Source organism: Megascapheus bottae, chromosome 4 (assembly GCF_031878675.1).
Source record: "Megascapheus bottae isolate mThoBot1 chromosome 4, mThoBot2.hap1, whole genome shotgun sequence".
In the NCBI taxonomy this organism is placed as follows: Eukaryota; Metazoa; Chordata; class Mammalia; order Rodentia; family Geomyidae; genus Megascapheus; species Megascapheus bottae.
Window position 1 is genome coordinate 53,118,597 of NC_143512.1, and position 16,597 is coordinate 53,135,193.

At 35.7% G+C, this 16,597-nt stretch overlaps 1 protein-coding gene across 3 annotated transcripts in view; it reads right to left on the minus strand.

Annotated features, from left to right (window-relative positions):
- The window catches only part of Rab3c (RAB3C, member RAS oncogene family), a 185,498-nt gene that overhangs the window by 79,131 nt on the left and 89,770 nt on the right, over positions 1–16,597 (minus strand). For all 3 annotated transcript variants that reach the window (XM_090331916.1, XM_090331915.1, XM_090331917.1), the window contains exon 3: positions 15,451–15,569. In XM_090331916.1, the coding sequence (XP_090188042.1) occupies positions 15,451–15,569 (119 nt within the window). The remainder of the gene's footprint in view (positions 1–15,450; positions 15,570–16,597) is intronic.

The following is a 16,597-nucleotide window of genomic DNA, read 5'->3' on the forward strand; positions in this document are numbered from 1 at the left end:
CTATTTTTAATAAACCACAATACAGTATGAAATAAAATAATGAACTGATAAGTAATGACAAAGAAACATTAATAATGGGTGAAACTTATCATGGCCACTAATTCTCAGTGAACTAATGAATTATTAAAGATAAAACCCTAACATTTAAAAGAAAATTGTAGCTGAGTGCAGTAACACCTACCTGTAATCCTAGCTACTTGGAAGGTGGTGACTGAGTGATCATGATTCTGAACTAGCATGGGCATAAAAATTTGTAAGACTATCTCAACTAATGGTTGGGTACAGTGCACCTACCTGTCATTCTCAGTGACACAGTGAATCACAAGTAAGAGAATCACTGTGTTGGTTGGGTACCCTAGTATAGAAATTAATTCTCCCATATTTTGTCATTTTCTTTGTGATGGTTTCTCATTACAGTCTTTGGATGCTCATACAATATTCCAGAAATAACATATTTTTGACTAAGTAGAATGTTTGAAGTTATCAGCCGTGATCTCCAGAACATGGGAGAGGCAAATGGCAAAAAATAAAAATAAAGTTTTATAGATAAATCATAAAATGGGAAAGTTTACATTTTTTTAGTATACTCATAACAAAACATCAAGCTGTGGTTACATTTTAGATGAACAATAGAAAATTCTCATATGAGTATTTTACAACTATAACATTGAAAGTTTATACTAAAATTTGATCCCGCATTTATCTGTAATTGTCATTTAACTATAATGTGTATGTTGACTTGCTACAATGGTAAACTTACTGAAATATCTTTCAGATAGGGTTATAATCTGTGATCATTACTGTCTAAAATGTATTTTGGACGGATTTGGTCTTCAATGAAATAGGGAAAGATCACTACCATACATTCTATGAAGCCAGTATATCCCTCATCCCAGTACCAAATAGGGACCCATCAAAGAAAGTGAAGTATAGATTCCTCTCCTTGATGAATACTGATGTAAAATATAATAACACTTTACTGTGAGTCTATACCAATTTTTTTCTTTTTTTTTGCCAGTCGTGGGATTGGGCTCAGGGCATGAGCACTCTTTGTGTTTTCTCAAGGCTAGAGCTCTACCACTTGAGCCATAGCACCACTTATGGCTTTTTTTCTATGTATGTGGGACCAAGGAATTGAATCTGAGTCTTCGTGCACGTGAAACAAGCACTCTACCACTAGGCCAAACTCCCTGCCCCAATGAGACATTTTTCATCATGATAAAGGCTGTACATGACAAGCCTACAGTCAGCATTATACTTAATGTGGAAAAGTTAAAACCATTTCCTTGAAAATCTGACACAAGGATGCTCACGTCAATCTTCTTCAACATAGATCTGGAATTCCTAGCAAGAGCATTAAAGTAAGAGAAACACGCAAAGGGGGTCCAAATAAGGAAAGGAGAAATAAAGTTATCCCTCTTTGTCAATGACATGATCCTGTATTAAAAGAACCCTATTATAGATGCCACATGCAAGCTACTTGAATTGATTTGAAAGTTTGGCAAAGTTTATATCCTTTCAAATCAGCCCACAAACATCAGTAGCCTTAGTGCATGCCAACAATGAGAAAAGCAAATCTGAAATTAGTTTTTTTCCCTTGCTACAGGATCAACGAAATATTTTTTTCTACCCAGGGTATATTTTAATTACTGAAATGAATTAGAAGACTTGAAGTTTCATGGAAAAATTGAGAAAATGTTAAAAGCTACTTTTGAATATCCCTTCCACTTTCTTCCAGCTGCAGATCTAAGTCCCCTGAAGGATGACATAGATAACATACACAGGAGCCAATTGAACAACTCCCTGTCTAGAAACAGGAACCAATGAAATGAACACCAGCCATAATTATTAAAACAATAAATATCTCTACATTAGCAGAGTATTGTGGTTTTATTTTTTTTAATGTTAGCACATTTGATTTTCCAAACAACTTGGAAAAACACTTTCCCAATTCAGTGTGAAATACAGAAAAGTCCTAATGTCAGAAAAATTGTATGAATTCTTTCTGTGCTGCAGCAGTAGCATACAACAAATATTGCCTTCCATTCTGGCTGTCACACATATTCTTTATGGATAAGTTAATTATTATGCAGGATGGTACTGAATCACATCAGTATGTAGTGGCTGTTAATGTGAAGTAATAAATCAAAGTCCTTAATGCTAAGCTAATGTTACTGCGTGGAGTTCTCCTGAAATATCATGAGAGTGGCTACATGTGTGTGCATATATGTGTAGCTACTCTCTCCATTAACTGCCTCTCAGTTCTGTAAGAATATTTAGCATAGAATAGAACTGTCTCCCTAGTGATGTCTTTGTTTCTCTAAAGTCCCACATATTGTAGAACTATGGAAATGTGATGACAAAGGATAGACTGACCAAGAATGACACAAAAGAGTGATTTCCACATTCTCTCTCTAGCAGAGTACTTATAGGGAGGACTGAAACTGGAGGAAGGAGGAATTTGTGTCTTTTTTTTCTACTTTCTAGACAGAAGACTTTTCTGTATGCATTCATCATAAATCTTTCATAAATTACAGACTTGACTGAGGAACATAAAATTCAACTTTTAAAAAAAATGCTTGTTCTAGGGGTTGAACTCAAGGCTTAGGCATTGTTCAAGGCTAGCACTTTACCTTTTGAGCCACAGCCCCACTTCTAGCTTTTTGTTGGTTAGCCGGAGATAAGAATCTCATGGCCTCTCCTGCTTGAATTGGCTTCAAACCTCAGTCCTCAGATCCTATCCTCCTGAATAGGTAGGATTATAGGCATGAGCCATCAGTAACCAGCTAAGAGTGCAAATATCTTAACAACTTCATCAAATTAATAGCCGAATTATGCACCCTGTGAGTTGTTTTGATTTTCATAAGCTTCTTATAACTATGAAATCAATCAGCAAAAAGGAGTTGTTGAAACAAGGAGAAAACCCTGCAGTCAGCTAAAATTGGCCTTGTTTTCCCATCCATCCATCCTCTGAATAATGCCTGATAAAAGACATCCATGGGTAATATGGAGATTAAAACAATTCATATTCAGCCAAAATCTTACAGTGTACTGGAAAAAAACAGACAAAGAAACAATGATCATAAAGAAGAATCAAACAAGTGATAAGATGACATACAAGGGACAATGGCAACAGACCCTGATCACCTGCATCATGGGTGCCTGCTAGTCCTCTCCATGGAAATGTAGTTGAGGCAAGCTTCATAGAATGAGAGGACTACAGAGATCTGCAATCAGGAAAGAAGCCCCTTGTTTTGTGAAAAAAGCAGAGGTAGCAATGAGTACCACATCTATGAGTGAAAGCTTGTTCATCTTGAGTGAAGAAAGGTGGAGAGACATTACGATTTAAATAGTAGGCATGGGAAGATCTCAACATTAAAAATCAGAGTTCCAGGCCAGGAGTTTGGCCTAGTGGTAGAGTGCTTATATAGCATGCACAAAAACCTGGGTTCGATTCCTTGGTACCACATACATAGAAAAAAACCAGAAATGGTGCTGTGGCTCAAGTGGTAGAGCTCTAGCCTTGAGAAATCCCAAAGACCATAACCAGGCCCTGAGTTCAAGGCCCAGGACTGGCAAAACAATCAGAGAGTTCCTAATAAGAAGGAAGATAAAGAGGAAAGACAAAGGCTGAGAGACTGGCTGGAAAGACAAGTGATTGTGCGGTAGTGACCTGGGCTTTACAAGTCATTTCTCCAAGGTGATTCTGAAGTCCAAGAGAACAGGGTGGATTCATTTTGATACTCATCTTAGTAACTGCCAGGCAAAAACCCCTCAACTGAAAATATAAAAATATAACTCTATGGTGATAAATGGAACTTTCTACTGTATCTTATACTGTGGGTTGTACATTCATGTTTTTTAAAACTCAGAATATATGAAAAACTACAAATATGCTTATACCTCCTAATTCCCACTGAATTCCATAAACTGTGGGCTTATCTCTTTTCTACATAATCATCTCAACAAAACCACATAGAGGTAAAATAAACACCTGTCTCACAGCAAATAAGCTGCCAGGTGCTGTTGAGGCCCCTCAGAATCCTGCCACAGGCAGAATTAGCTGGAGATGCACCATTGATAGCAAAGCATATGACTACAGCTATGCTGGATGTCACTTCCCCCAGACCTGCAAGCTGAAGAGCCTTTTCTTTATCAGTCTTCTCTGCCCATTTCCAGTACTGAAACAGTGTGGGATCTCGGACCATTTATAAAGATAGCATTGATGCTAGATCTTTGATAGAGCAATTTTACTCCTCCTCAGTGCATCTTTTCCAGGAAACATGATTTGCTGTAGCCCATGGATCCAAGCCTTTCTTTCACATGTTAGGAGGAATTAGAATGGGCTTGGTTCCAGAAAGCAACTGACTCTGCCACTGATCCTGTGTTTGCTACTGCTGAATCCAGTTGGTCCAAATGCTTTAAATTCTTGATCGATATCCAGATCCTATGTTATATACATACCTCAACCACACTGGCAATGAACTACTGTTAAGATTTAGTCCTGAAGGAAGGCTGCTCACAACTACAGTCCTAGCTGCATCACAGGTGGAAATTGGGAGGATCACAGTTCAAGAGCAGTCTATACAAAAATGAAGTGAGACCTTCATCTAAGTCAATAAGATCCTAAGTGTGATAACATGTGCCTATCATCAAAGCTGTGAGGGAGGATCTGAGGCTAGCCTCCAGAATAAATGCAAGATCCTACCTGAAAACAACTAAAATTAAAAAAGGCTAGAAGTGTTGCTCAAGTGGGAGAGCACCAGGCATTAAGTTCAAACACAGTACTGCCTAAAAAAGAAGGAAAAGAACAGTAGGTAGAGAGAGAATTATACTGCAAAATCTGACTAGACAAAAGGTTAAAGAACTATAGAAGATATATTTGCATTTTCCAGAATGTTATTAATAATAGATAAGATTCTAATTCCAATAAGTGACCAAAAGTTGCTTTGGGAATAGAGCTCATTTTTTAATGTGACCACATATTATAATCATTCAGGGAGATTTTGAAAGTATCCTAGTGCTAAAGTCACAAGGGCAGAGATTGTGATTGAGTTGGCAGAGAATAAATATTCTTTCAAAAGATCTCCAGGTGACTCAAGGTGCAGCCTAGATTGAAAACTACTGTTCAATATAGATCTAAGGGCAAAGAGTCCTTTTGTGCCACATTTGATTTTTTTCTCTGTTCTTCAAAGCCATCTTGTAAGCCAGGAACTTTAAAAAATTTTTAATTTAGTCAAATAAGCCTGAGAAAGGACAAGTGCTGTCAACCTCCCAAGGTTACACAGTACTTGGGTCTGTCAGCTTTCTCTAACTTGGAGGCATAGACAGGACTTTTGTTAAGGGTTTTTAAATTCTTCACAGCTCTCTTGAGCAGCCCAGACTTGAGGTCTTTTGCTGTTTGCTTCTGTCCTTTCTTAAACAGAGCTTTATTGAGTAACGGCTCTCGCCCTGTATCTTTCTTTCTGCCTCTCCTTTCCCAGATCTACATAGCTGTTGATTTTAAATTGGAAAATTAAAAAGTAAAAATTTAAAAAAATGAAAGAAAAGAAAATCTCCTCACTGATTAAGGAAAGCTTTTCTAAGTTGCCCTATCCAACTACTTAAATTAAGCCATAGTTCGTGATTTTTTCATTACATATTATAAGGTAATGTAAAACTTAGTTCTATCAATTCAGAAAGGATTAATCTTCAGAATATAAAGTATAGCAGTTAAGATTTACATAAATTACCATAATAATACTCATTTAAAATTCAGAGTTTAGCAAAAATGAAATTATAAGAAAATAATTTCAAAAAAGCCTCTGTTTTCAAGTTTCTTAAATATTTGATATGCAATTAGAAGTGCTGGATTTAGGGCAGTGGATAAGAGTTAGTTTTAATTGTACTTAACTCCTTGAAAGCCAGAGATTAAATCTGCCCAAAATAGCATGCTTAGGATCAAGTCTAGGGAATTCAGAGAGGTGTGAGGTGGAAGAAAGGGATTTATTGGAGATGGAGCTATGGATTGAGTAGGGAGTCGAAATATTTGTCATATTATTTGCAAACAAACAAAATACCACATTGATATTTTGACATAAACATTTTGATGAGGGCTAAGTTAAAATCACTCTGTCATGGGGATCTTATTGTTATATATTGCTTCAATGGCAATGAAGCCACTGGTTTTAAACTCAAAATTTGGGGAATCAAAAAGGCAAGAGGGAGAAAAATATCAAGGTTTAAATCAAATGTGAATGAGAGTACTGAGGCCAGGAAGATGTACTGGGGTTATGATCACTGATGTGCACTTGTTCAATCTCACAGAGCTCCTGGATGGCTTAGGAGCATTTTCCATAAGATGGTGTAGGAATGAAACAGTTTCTAGTTCTTAGTTTAGGTAAATTATATTTAATTGTTCTCTTTAACATCTAGCTTTCTGTAACTGCTTTAGAATTTCTCTTATGGGTTAACTTAGTTGTATATGTTTGTTAATTATGAATAAGTAAATGGACACTGCATTATAAAGAATTTGTCCTTTATTCCATGTTTCTGAAACTAGTGAATGGTGGGACTTGGCATATGATTGGAGTGTCTTTGTCTTTCATGGTGGTCTCTTTGCAGAACAAATGATGCCATATGTTAATAAGATGATTTAGGATGGAAAAAATCATGCAAGGAAGGACAGATATGTGATAAAATGGTTAGAATTTTGAATTGTGTGTTATTAGATACACTTTCAAAGGCAGAGATGGATTGGAAAATGTGTTCATCCATGTGGGCAACTATTCAATCAATTATGCATATGTGATGAAACACCAATAAAATCTCTGGATACCAAAGCTTGGGTAATGTCCCTTGTTGTACCATATGTTTCATATTATCACACACAATGTGCAAGGAGCTTCATGATTGGAATGCTTATCATTCTTGCCATTTCTCTCTTTGGTTGAAGCTGAATTATATATCTTTGCCCATATATGTATGTGTATACACACACATATATATATATACACACACATGAACACATTCATACGTTCTCTCTCTTACACACACACACACACACACACTTATACGTGCACTTTCTTGAGTCCTGTGAATTATGCCCGTGGATTATTAAGTCTGAATGAAATCTTTGGAATCTTAAAAATTGTATCCATCTGCCTTGAAGTTAGGCAGACTTGGGATCACAAATTTGTGGTTGGTATCAGAAGTGAGGACAATCTTGTAGAAAATTGGACCTCCAATCTTTTGTTTGAGTAGCTAAATAAGTTCACTACACTCAAGTGATTATAATGAATTCTATTCAAGAACTAGATTTCATTCAGTACTTACGATATTTCTTACATAGATCTCACTATACTATCAGAAAGTGATTTATTTTAAAAGTTACTGTGATATTTATACGTGAAAATATAAGATACAACAGAAGGAATGTTCTATGTTACTCTTGGTAGAGATCATAAGATGGAGTCATGGAGACTGTGACGTAAGATTGGGCTGCAACTCTTACTGTTGTTTTGAAAATTAATGACTCAGAATAGGAAAGGCATGTAAGAATACTTCCCATAAGATTCCATAGCTGAGAAAGGACCTCCAGGATATTGAAACAAAAGCCATATAATGAATGATTGTTGTCCTTAATGTACTATGTTATCTCTCCTCTCCTTTGCTGTCCCTTGGGTATCTCATATTGTTACAGTACCTCACTTTGTTATCTGATATATTGAATTTATTTGTATTTGATTATTTGAAATTTGATAGGGAAGGGAGGAAACCAAGATGCGGGGAGGGTAAAGAGTACCAAGACATGTGAAAGGGTATCAATGTATGTGAATTAATGCACCTTCTATATGGCAAATATCATGTAACCCTTTTATTAATTACAACAAAAAAAGAAAAAAAAAGATTCTATAGCTTATTACATCATTATTTTATATACATACATATACATTGCATATACATAATCACATATAACATATATAATCAGGTAGATAAGTACTGTATATATTATCACCTATAAATATTGATCATCTATATGTTTCAAACAAATAAAGCAATCCAATGATTTATGTGCCATTCCTTTTTTTCTGAATAGTTTTATTTCATGTTTAATTATTATTGCTTCCAAGGAATGGGCGGGCTTATAAGGAGTTGGTTGATTTACAACTGATAACTAGGATACTTACATTCAATAAACTACCTGCAAAAATAAATAACCATATCTCATTGTGAGCCTACCTATTGTCTAACCATTTAGAAGATGGAGATCAGGACCATCATAATATGAAGTCTTGGGCAACAAGTTAGCAAACTCCTCTTAACAAATAACAGGGGACACCTGTGTATAACATAAGTAGCATGGTTGGGAGGATTGCTGGTGACTGATGTTAGGGAAAAAATATGAGACCCCCAATTAAAATGTAATGAGAGTAAAAATGGCTGGAATGTGGTTCCAGTGGCAAATGACAGCCTAGCCTGGGCAACATCCTGAGTTAAAATCTCACTGTTACCAAGAAATTGATCAAGCTTATCTCAAAGGTAAATAAACAAGTAGGGCTCCACAATTCTCCACCTACAGTAAAGAGCTTTGCATAGAATATAAAGTAAAAATATTTAGAATTAGAAAGAGATGGAACTGGTTGTGTCCATTTAGATTTAGAAGATTCTGTCTTGTTACTCATTTCATAGTAAGGCATACTTACTTGGTGATAAGGCAAACAGTAAATAAATACCAATGATATTTGGCAGGATATACTAAACATGTTCACTCAGGTTAGTGAGCAGACTGGCGAAACTGCTTCAGATGGATCTTAATGAACAGAAGTGATCACAAGTGCTCTAAAACCATTCTCTACACAGCATCATCAACCATCTCATACCTTTTCTTTCAAATAGCAACATTAAAAATTCCATCTGGAAAACAAGCTATAAGATCAAGAGCTTGAAAACGGGCTTCATCGAGGAATTACATGACACATATAATTATTATCTCTCAAGACAAATTTACCCTCAAAAGCAGGTAGCTAGTTTTAGAGAAAAGAGGATATATTGTAACGGAAAGAAACCTGGGGAATTCTGCTAGAAAATACTGATATTTGCTATAAATATTGTGACCCAAAACTGCACATTAGAAACTGCCAGGAAGTATATTTTTAAAGTGCAAGTGAAACAGAATAAATAGCAATTGTATTTACATAACAGCTTTATTCAAGAGTGCAAGTTTTATGTTTATCTTTAAATTCTTCATATACTGACTGGATGAGGCTGAATCTATTAGAATTTAGGTTCTTGTCTTCACATTACTGTCAATATTTAAGGATTACTGCTTCCTAAGTACAGTTGAGGTTAGTTAGGCATCAAAACACAAAATTACATGGGAACCCTCCATTCTCTCAGCATTTTCTATATACATAACCAATACACTAACTACAAATTTGTGCTTTAAGTTTCAAATCATTTGGCATTTACTGTATCAAACACACACACATGCACACATACAAACACACACAATTCCCTGTGATCAGAATATGGTTTTCTTCTTGGGCGTATGCAGATAGTGGGTAAATTGTTTAATTCAAGGATTTATATTTTAAATATATTGCATTATTCTTGAAGCTAATTTCTTCTCTTCTCTTTTCTTTTCTTTCTTTTCTTAGTTATTGCCAGTCCTTGGGCTTGAACTCAGTGTTTGGACACTGTCCTTGGACTTTCTCAAGGCTAGCACTCTATCAGTTTAGCCACAACACCACTTCCAGATTTTTCTGTGTATGTGGTACTGAGGAATCAAGGCCAAGGCTTCATGCATGCTAGGCTAGCACTCTAATACTAGGCCACACTCCCAGGCCCATGAAGCTAATTTCTATGTCACAGTCCAGCCTGAAGAATTTGTTAGGGGAAATCAGAAGCAATTACATCAAATAGAGTGGGTAAACAAGAACAACATGATAGCTGCCTTCTTGTCTTAGATCTCATATTTATTAGCATCATCTTCACAGTCTCACTACTCTTCATACTTATATTCTTCATTCTGTTTAATTATTTTGCCTTTTTGTGTGTGTGCATGTGTGGTTGTACAGTTCAAATGGCTGCGAAGTATATTCTTCAAGTGTTTCCTGGTGTCTTTGAGCACAGGACAGTTGTAATATGTTTCCTGGATGAGGTTCATGTATTGTATAAGTTGCTTTCAGGCTGAAGATAAGGCCTTGTTTGTCATAAGATGCATTAGTGGATCAAATACATTGATGTTTATGTGTCTGCAGAGGTGTAAATCTATACACAAATATAATGTTTTTCAGTAAATACTTTTAAACCATGGCTCTATATCAGTCTGTTGGAAAAATGTTACTACTAGAGAGTTAGAAACTCAATATAACTGCCATGATTAAAGAGAATTGACTGCATTTTTAAAATTAAATAAAAGATATAACATTAATTTTTAAATGATTGGAGACATAGTCAGAAAATAAGACATTTTGTGGATGTCATTTACTAAGATCTAAAAGACAATTGAGAAAGTAGAGTGTTTGGTTTTATTTTTGGAAGGAGTCACCATCTCTCTTCCAAATATAACCTCACTTAAACTTGTGTTTTCTATACAAGAAAACCTTTTTTCAAAGCTGCCTCAGATCAACAATAAGAAACCTGGTCATTAGCATCCAAAAAAGAAAAGAAAAGAAGAAAAGGCTCCTGGAGCCTCAGTTGAGGTGGTGGTGAAAGTGTGGGGTCAGGCATTTTGCTCCAATCCTACTTCTACCCTTCTGAGCTGTGATAGAAGTGGTTTAGAAAAGGGAGTTAGGAAGCTCAAACAAAATTTAGAAATAGCACAGTCACAATGATATCCTGAAAGTCACAGAAAGAATTACTTAAAACAGATGGGAATTTGGTGTTAGACTTTTATGCTTAGGCTGGTAGGGATTTTTTTTTTTCATCAGTCTGCTCACCAGATTCCCAGCTTTTAAACAAACTTTATATTTTTAGTTCTCCATTGTGTTATAAAAAGCAGAATGAACAAATGAGATGGAGGAGGATATAAGCCAATGATACTCTCCAACAGGAAATTCAGTGTTTGGCCATGTCACACTTTAAATAGAAAAGCATTAAAGTCACGGACGGAGATTTTAAATAAAATTAAAATGTACTGTGGAATAATTGTGTAGAGATTCTGAGTCATAGAATTAGGCTTCCATAAAGAACCTAAACAACTTGTTTAAATTCTGTATATTTAAGGTCATGTCATAACTGGGAAGGTAGAAGAAGGAAGAAAGGAAGGAAAGGCAGGATGGAGAGAGGGAGGGAGGGAAAAGAAAAAATAGGACATGAACATAGAAGGATACAATTTGGCACACAAGGAGTGAGGGTAGGAAAACTAGAGAGGGAGGTTAGGAAAGAGTGTTAAGAAATAGTAACATAGTAAATTTAATCAAAGTATACAATACACATATCCAGAAAAGCCATGTGAAATGTATCCATTTGTAAAATTAATACATGACATAAAAATATAATCTGGGAATTCAAGAAATTGTAAAAGAATAGGAAGCAGATATTGAGTTGTTCTGTATTTGTACTAGGAAAAAAGGCTGATTTAGGAATCCAGCAAACACAACGAAGTGTGACAAAATTGCAACAGTCTAAAAAGGTTTCTGTGAGTTCTATAGAAAGTGCTAGAGTGGCACAGATGAGTTGATGAGAGTGGAAGTAGCATTGCCCACTGTGAACAGAGGTCAACAAGGAAAAGGGCTTTAGATAGATTTTAGTGATTAATAGGAGAGTTAACATTTGGGCTGAGTTTAGAAGATGAATAAAAATACTTACATTGTTGAAACAAAAAGAAAGAAGACAAGCTAGAAATTTCCCAGATAATTGTATGATGTAGACTGTGGGAGGAGAACAGATGTGAGAGGCTTTCAGAGAGTAAAAATGACTGAATTTGAAGTGTGATGAGTGAAGAAGTCTAAATCAGATAAATGTGTGATGGCAGACCTACTAATTTAAGATAGAAAATGCTGGCACAGGTAGCAAGTGCATATAAGAAACTGGATGTCAAAGAGTAGATGCTCAATAAGTATTTGCTGAATAGTTTTTAATGAAAGCTAAAAATACCTATATAACTGTGCAGAAAACTGAATGAATAAGTAATGATTTATATGAACTTCTTGGATTTTAGAAGTCTTTGGATGAAGTAGAAGTTTGTAGAAAAATATATGCAAACTGGAAGGCAGTCAAGAAAAAAACAAATTTGAAATGTTTGGGCTCAGCTTCAGAAGCAATGAATGGTTCCATATGGTTCCAGAATAGCGAGAGATGAAGCCGTGAAGAAATAGGACTTTGTGATATAGTATGTTGAAAGGCAGATTGCAAGTTTTCATATCAATTTCAGAAGGCAATCATGGGTCATGAACATTTGGCAGGGGTGTTCACAAAATTCAAGATCTCCTTGTTGTGGAAGAATCTTGGAGTAGCCAATGAGAATAGATCAGGAAAGACAAAACTCTGAATTATGAAATATTAGTTTGATATCAGCTCCAATGAGGATAGAAGCAAATGATAACAATATATTTTACAAGGATGGTCAAAAAAGAAATGGAAGAGTAACAACGGATTTTGAGATAGTATGTGTGAGCTAGCCCCCTTTTGGATGGCTAAATGAAACTGGATTCAAAGTAATCCTTGAGTAAAAAAAGTATGCCATTACAATGAACAGAAAAAATGATGTTGCAAAGTGAGCAGTTTTAGGGAAAGATAGTTGATTCTGATGCATTAGCTGGGTGTCTAGGTAAAGAAATATTTTAGGAACGTGGAAATGCAGCATACAATTCATCATCAGACTAAGCTAGAAATAAAAAAAATTGCAAGGTATTCAATGTCAATTTTAAATGTATTTGTGGGAATGACTAGGATGGCCAAGGACACAGAGAACAATAAAATAAAAAGTCACCAGAATTTACTCACCCTCAGCTGAGGGAAGGAGAGGGTGAGGTTTGAGAAGTCAAAAAGAGGCAAGAAGCTGGGTGAGTTGGCTTATGCCTGCAATCCTAGCTACTCAGGAGGCTGAGATCTGAGGATCAAGGTTCAAAGCCAGCCCAGGCACAAAAAGAACTGAGACTCTTATCTCCAATTAACCTCTAGAAAATGGGAAGTGGGGCTTGGCTCAAGAGTAGGGTGGTTGCCTTAAGCTGAAGAGCTCAGGGACAGTGCCCAGGCAGAGTTCAAGCCCCATGACCCACCAAAAAAAAAAAAAAAAAAAAAAAAAAAAAAAAAAAAAAGAAGCAAGAATATTTTAGAAAGTATGCCTTTCTAAAGAGAGAAAACAGAGTTTCCAAATAAAAGGGAGTGTGTAAAGTTGAATTTTTAGTGGAGAAACTGGAAATACAAGCTTTAGTGGGTTGATGTGAGATTGATGGGTTCAGAGGGAATGAGTGAGGAAGGAGGAGGAAGCTGGACATTTCCTTATCATTTCTTGATGCTGGAGACAGGGCTTTAGTGGCGTGGCTCCTGGTTTTACTATCATTTGGATTGAATGAGCTTACTGTATCCATCTATTTTCAGTGATCAAGTAACTTTTGTTGAAACAACAGGACAAAAAAAGTATGGGTACAAACAGTATTTGGAACACCAAACTGGAAACTTCATCCATGAACAAGCCCCGGGTACAAGTGCTGATCTCAACATCTCCAGGAAAACACTAGCTAATGTTAAAATGAACATTTTGCTTCAGTGATGTCTATCAATTAACCAGATACCATAACACTATTAACCACTCTATTTGTGGTACTACTTTGCATCTTACTTTTATCATAAATCAAATCCGTATATAATATAGATCAGCATCTATCTCTGGACTTACCTGCTGATCTTTGGAATTGTCTTAAATTTATACAATAATTCAAGATAAACCAGAAATTTTAAAACATTCAGTCTACTAACAGAGGTCACTTATGTCTTCTTCTATGTTCTTCAGCACAAAACAATCACATTTCCTACAGACACACACTTAACATTTTTTCAGTTTGTAAATATACTTCTTTTTAGTTATCATTGTCATTATTATTTCATGCATTGTAAGTATGTATGTAATATATATCTAATTATGTATGTACATATGATAAAGAAAATTGTAGATATCTTCCAAGTAAACAGCATTTAAAAGAAACAACCTAAAGGAAATCCAAGTTTTTAATAACATTTGACCTTCTTTGTGCTAGTGATATGCATTAAAAAAGTCACTGTGGATAATTCTTATTCATATTAGATAAGCTCTGATTATTCAGAGTTAAAATGGGTCACACTGTGACCACCAGTGTGAGTGGGCTCCATTTCTCCTTTAATAGCACAGAAAACTTGAGCTAGATTCTGACACTTTGCAAAAACAAAATAAAACAAAATTGTCTTTTTTTGGCCTGGGAGGAACTAATGACCATTCTGAATCCTCTGCTATTCTGCTATTCTGAATCCTCCCAACATGCTGGTGGGAGTGGTAGGGAAGCCATCGTCCTTATAGACAGAGCTAGCTGCATGCATATGGTTTGATTGAGTTAGGAGTCAAAAAGGTTAGGCTTTATTTTCCTCTTTAGTCTTTTTGAACTTTTAAGTTTGAATAACCTATGTACCAAACCTTCTAGATGAGTCTACAGGAAAGTTTTCTTCCAAGTGGCCAGATAGGAAATATTTCAGTCTTCTCAGGCCATATGGTTTCTGTTGCAGCTACTTAACTCTGATGTTGTGGTGTGAAAGCACCACAGCCAATAAACAAATGAACCTGGCTCTGTTCCAATAAAACTTTATTTATAAACAAATAAGTAACAGGCTAGATTTAGCTTAAGGGCTTCAGTTTCTAAATTCCCTGTAAACTTACAAAATTTTATTGAATTAAGAAAAAAATAAGGAAGTGGAGCTGTGGCTTAAAGTGGTAGAGTGCTAGCATTGAGCAAAAGAGCTCAAGGGACAGTGTCCATCCCTGAGTTCAAGACACACAACATTAAAAAGAGAGGGGGGGGGAAGGTTTAGTCTGGCGCTGGTGGCTCACAGTTTTCCAGGAAGTTGAGATTTGAGGAGCCAAGTTCTGAGCTCACTTGGGTAGGAACATCCCTAGGAATCTTATCTAGAAGATAAGCTTCTCACAAAAGCTGAAAGTAGTTCTGTAGCTTAAGTAATAGACCCTTTTCCTTGAGCAAAAAGAAGCTCAAGGACAGAGCCCAGGCTAAAGTTCAAGCCTCAGGACCACCAAAAAAAAAAAAATGGAAAGTAAAGAATAAATAGAAGCGTGGCACTTTATGGTAGCTTGGATAATAGGATGCAAAACATAGACTTTATTTTTTTTAAATGTAGAAATATCATCAGAGTCACCATTTTTAGGGCTTATGAATCACATATGGGATTGCTGTATATGTACCAATGGTCACTGCTGTGCTAGAAAAAAGAGTGGGATAGAAAGTACCATCCTTAGTAACAGTTGTATGTGCTCTAACTTACCAGTCTTGCACTGCATTGAAGGACTCTTCATTGGTGATGTCATACATTAGAATGAAGCCCATGGCCCCACGATAATAGGCTGTGGTGATGGTCCTGTATCTTTCCTGGCCTGCTGTATCCTGAAAAAAACATGATGATCTTTTAGAAATAAGGCAATACATTTTTGGAAGTGATTAATAATTCCAAAAGTTATTTCAAGAGGTTAAAATATAAATGGAATGCACAGATATCTATCATTTTTAACCTTATTTGCCTTTATGATTTTTTCCATATATTTTTATTGTAATTAATAGAAGGGTTACATTATATTCACCAGACAGAAGGTGCATTACTTCACAAACATTGATACCCTTTCTCATGTCTTGGTCCCCATTTCCTTCCCCCAATCCCCGCCCCTCATCTTGTTTCCCCTCCTTCCCTATCCAATTTCAAATAACCAAATACAAATATAACCAATATATCAGATAACAAAGTGAAATACTGTAACAATATGAGATAACCAAGGGACAGCAAAAGAGATGAGAGATAACATAGTACATTAAGGACAACAATCACTCATATGGCTTTTGTTTCTATATCCTGGAGGTTCTTACATTTAGCATCATACTATATGGCCTTTTGTAGCTAGGTTTTTGTTCTATGGTAAATCTCTGCTAGGAGAGCCCAAGGTTTCTACTGATTATGACAAATGAGGGAAATCATTGAGCCTATGTTCCTTTGAGTCTGGCTTACTTCACTTAATATGATTTTTTTTCTAAGTCTTTCCATTTCCTTACAAATGCCTTATGATTTTATATGGCAATACTCTAAACAATTTTTATTTTAGTGAAGATGGAAACCCCATTAAAGAGCATCTAACTATGGAGAATAAAAATAAAAATACTTATCTAAAAATTGTGGCTTATGCTTTCAAACCAGAGGGATATATTATCTCCATCATTATGTATTTATTATCTGTCCACAAATACAAGCCAATGGGGAGAAAAAGAGAAGCTTTAGAAAAAGTCTCCTTTTAAGGAGCTATGGCTCAATTTTTCATCTTCTACAAGTGTAAAATGAGAATAAAAATACTAGCTTTGTGGGAATATTTGAGTAAGACAGATCTGAGTTTAGCTCCTGCTCTCCCATTAGGTAGCCAAGGAAACAT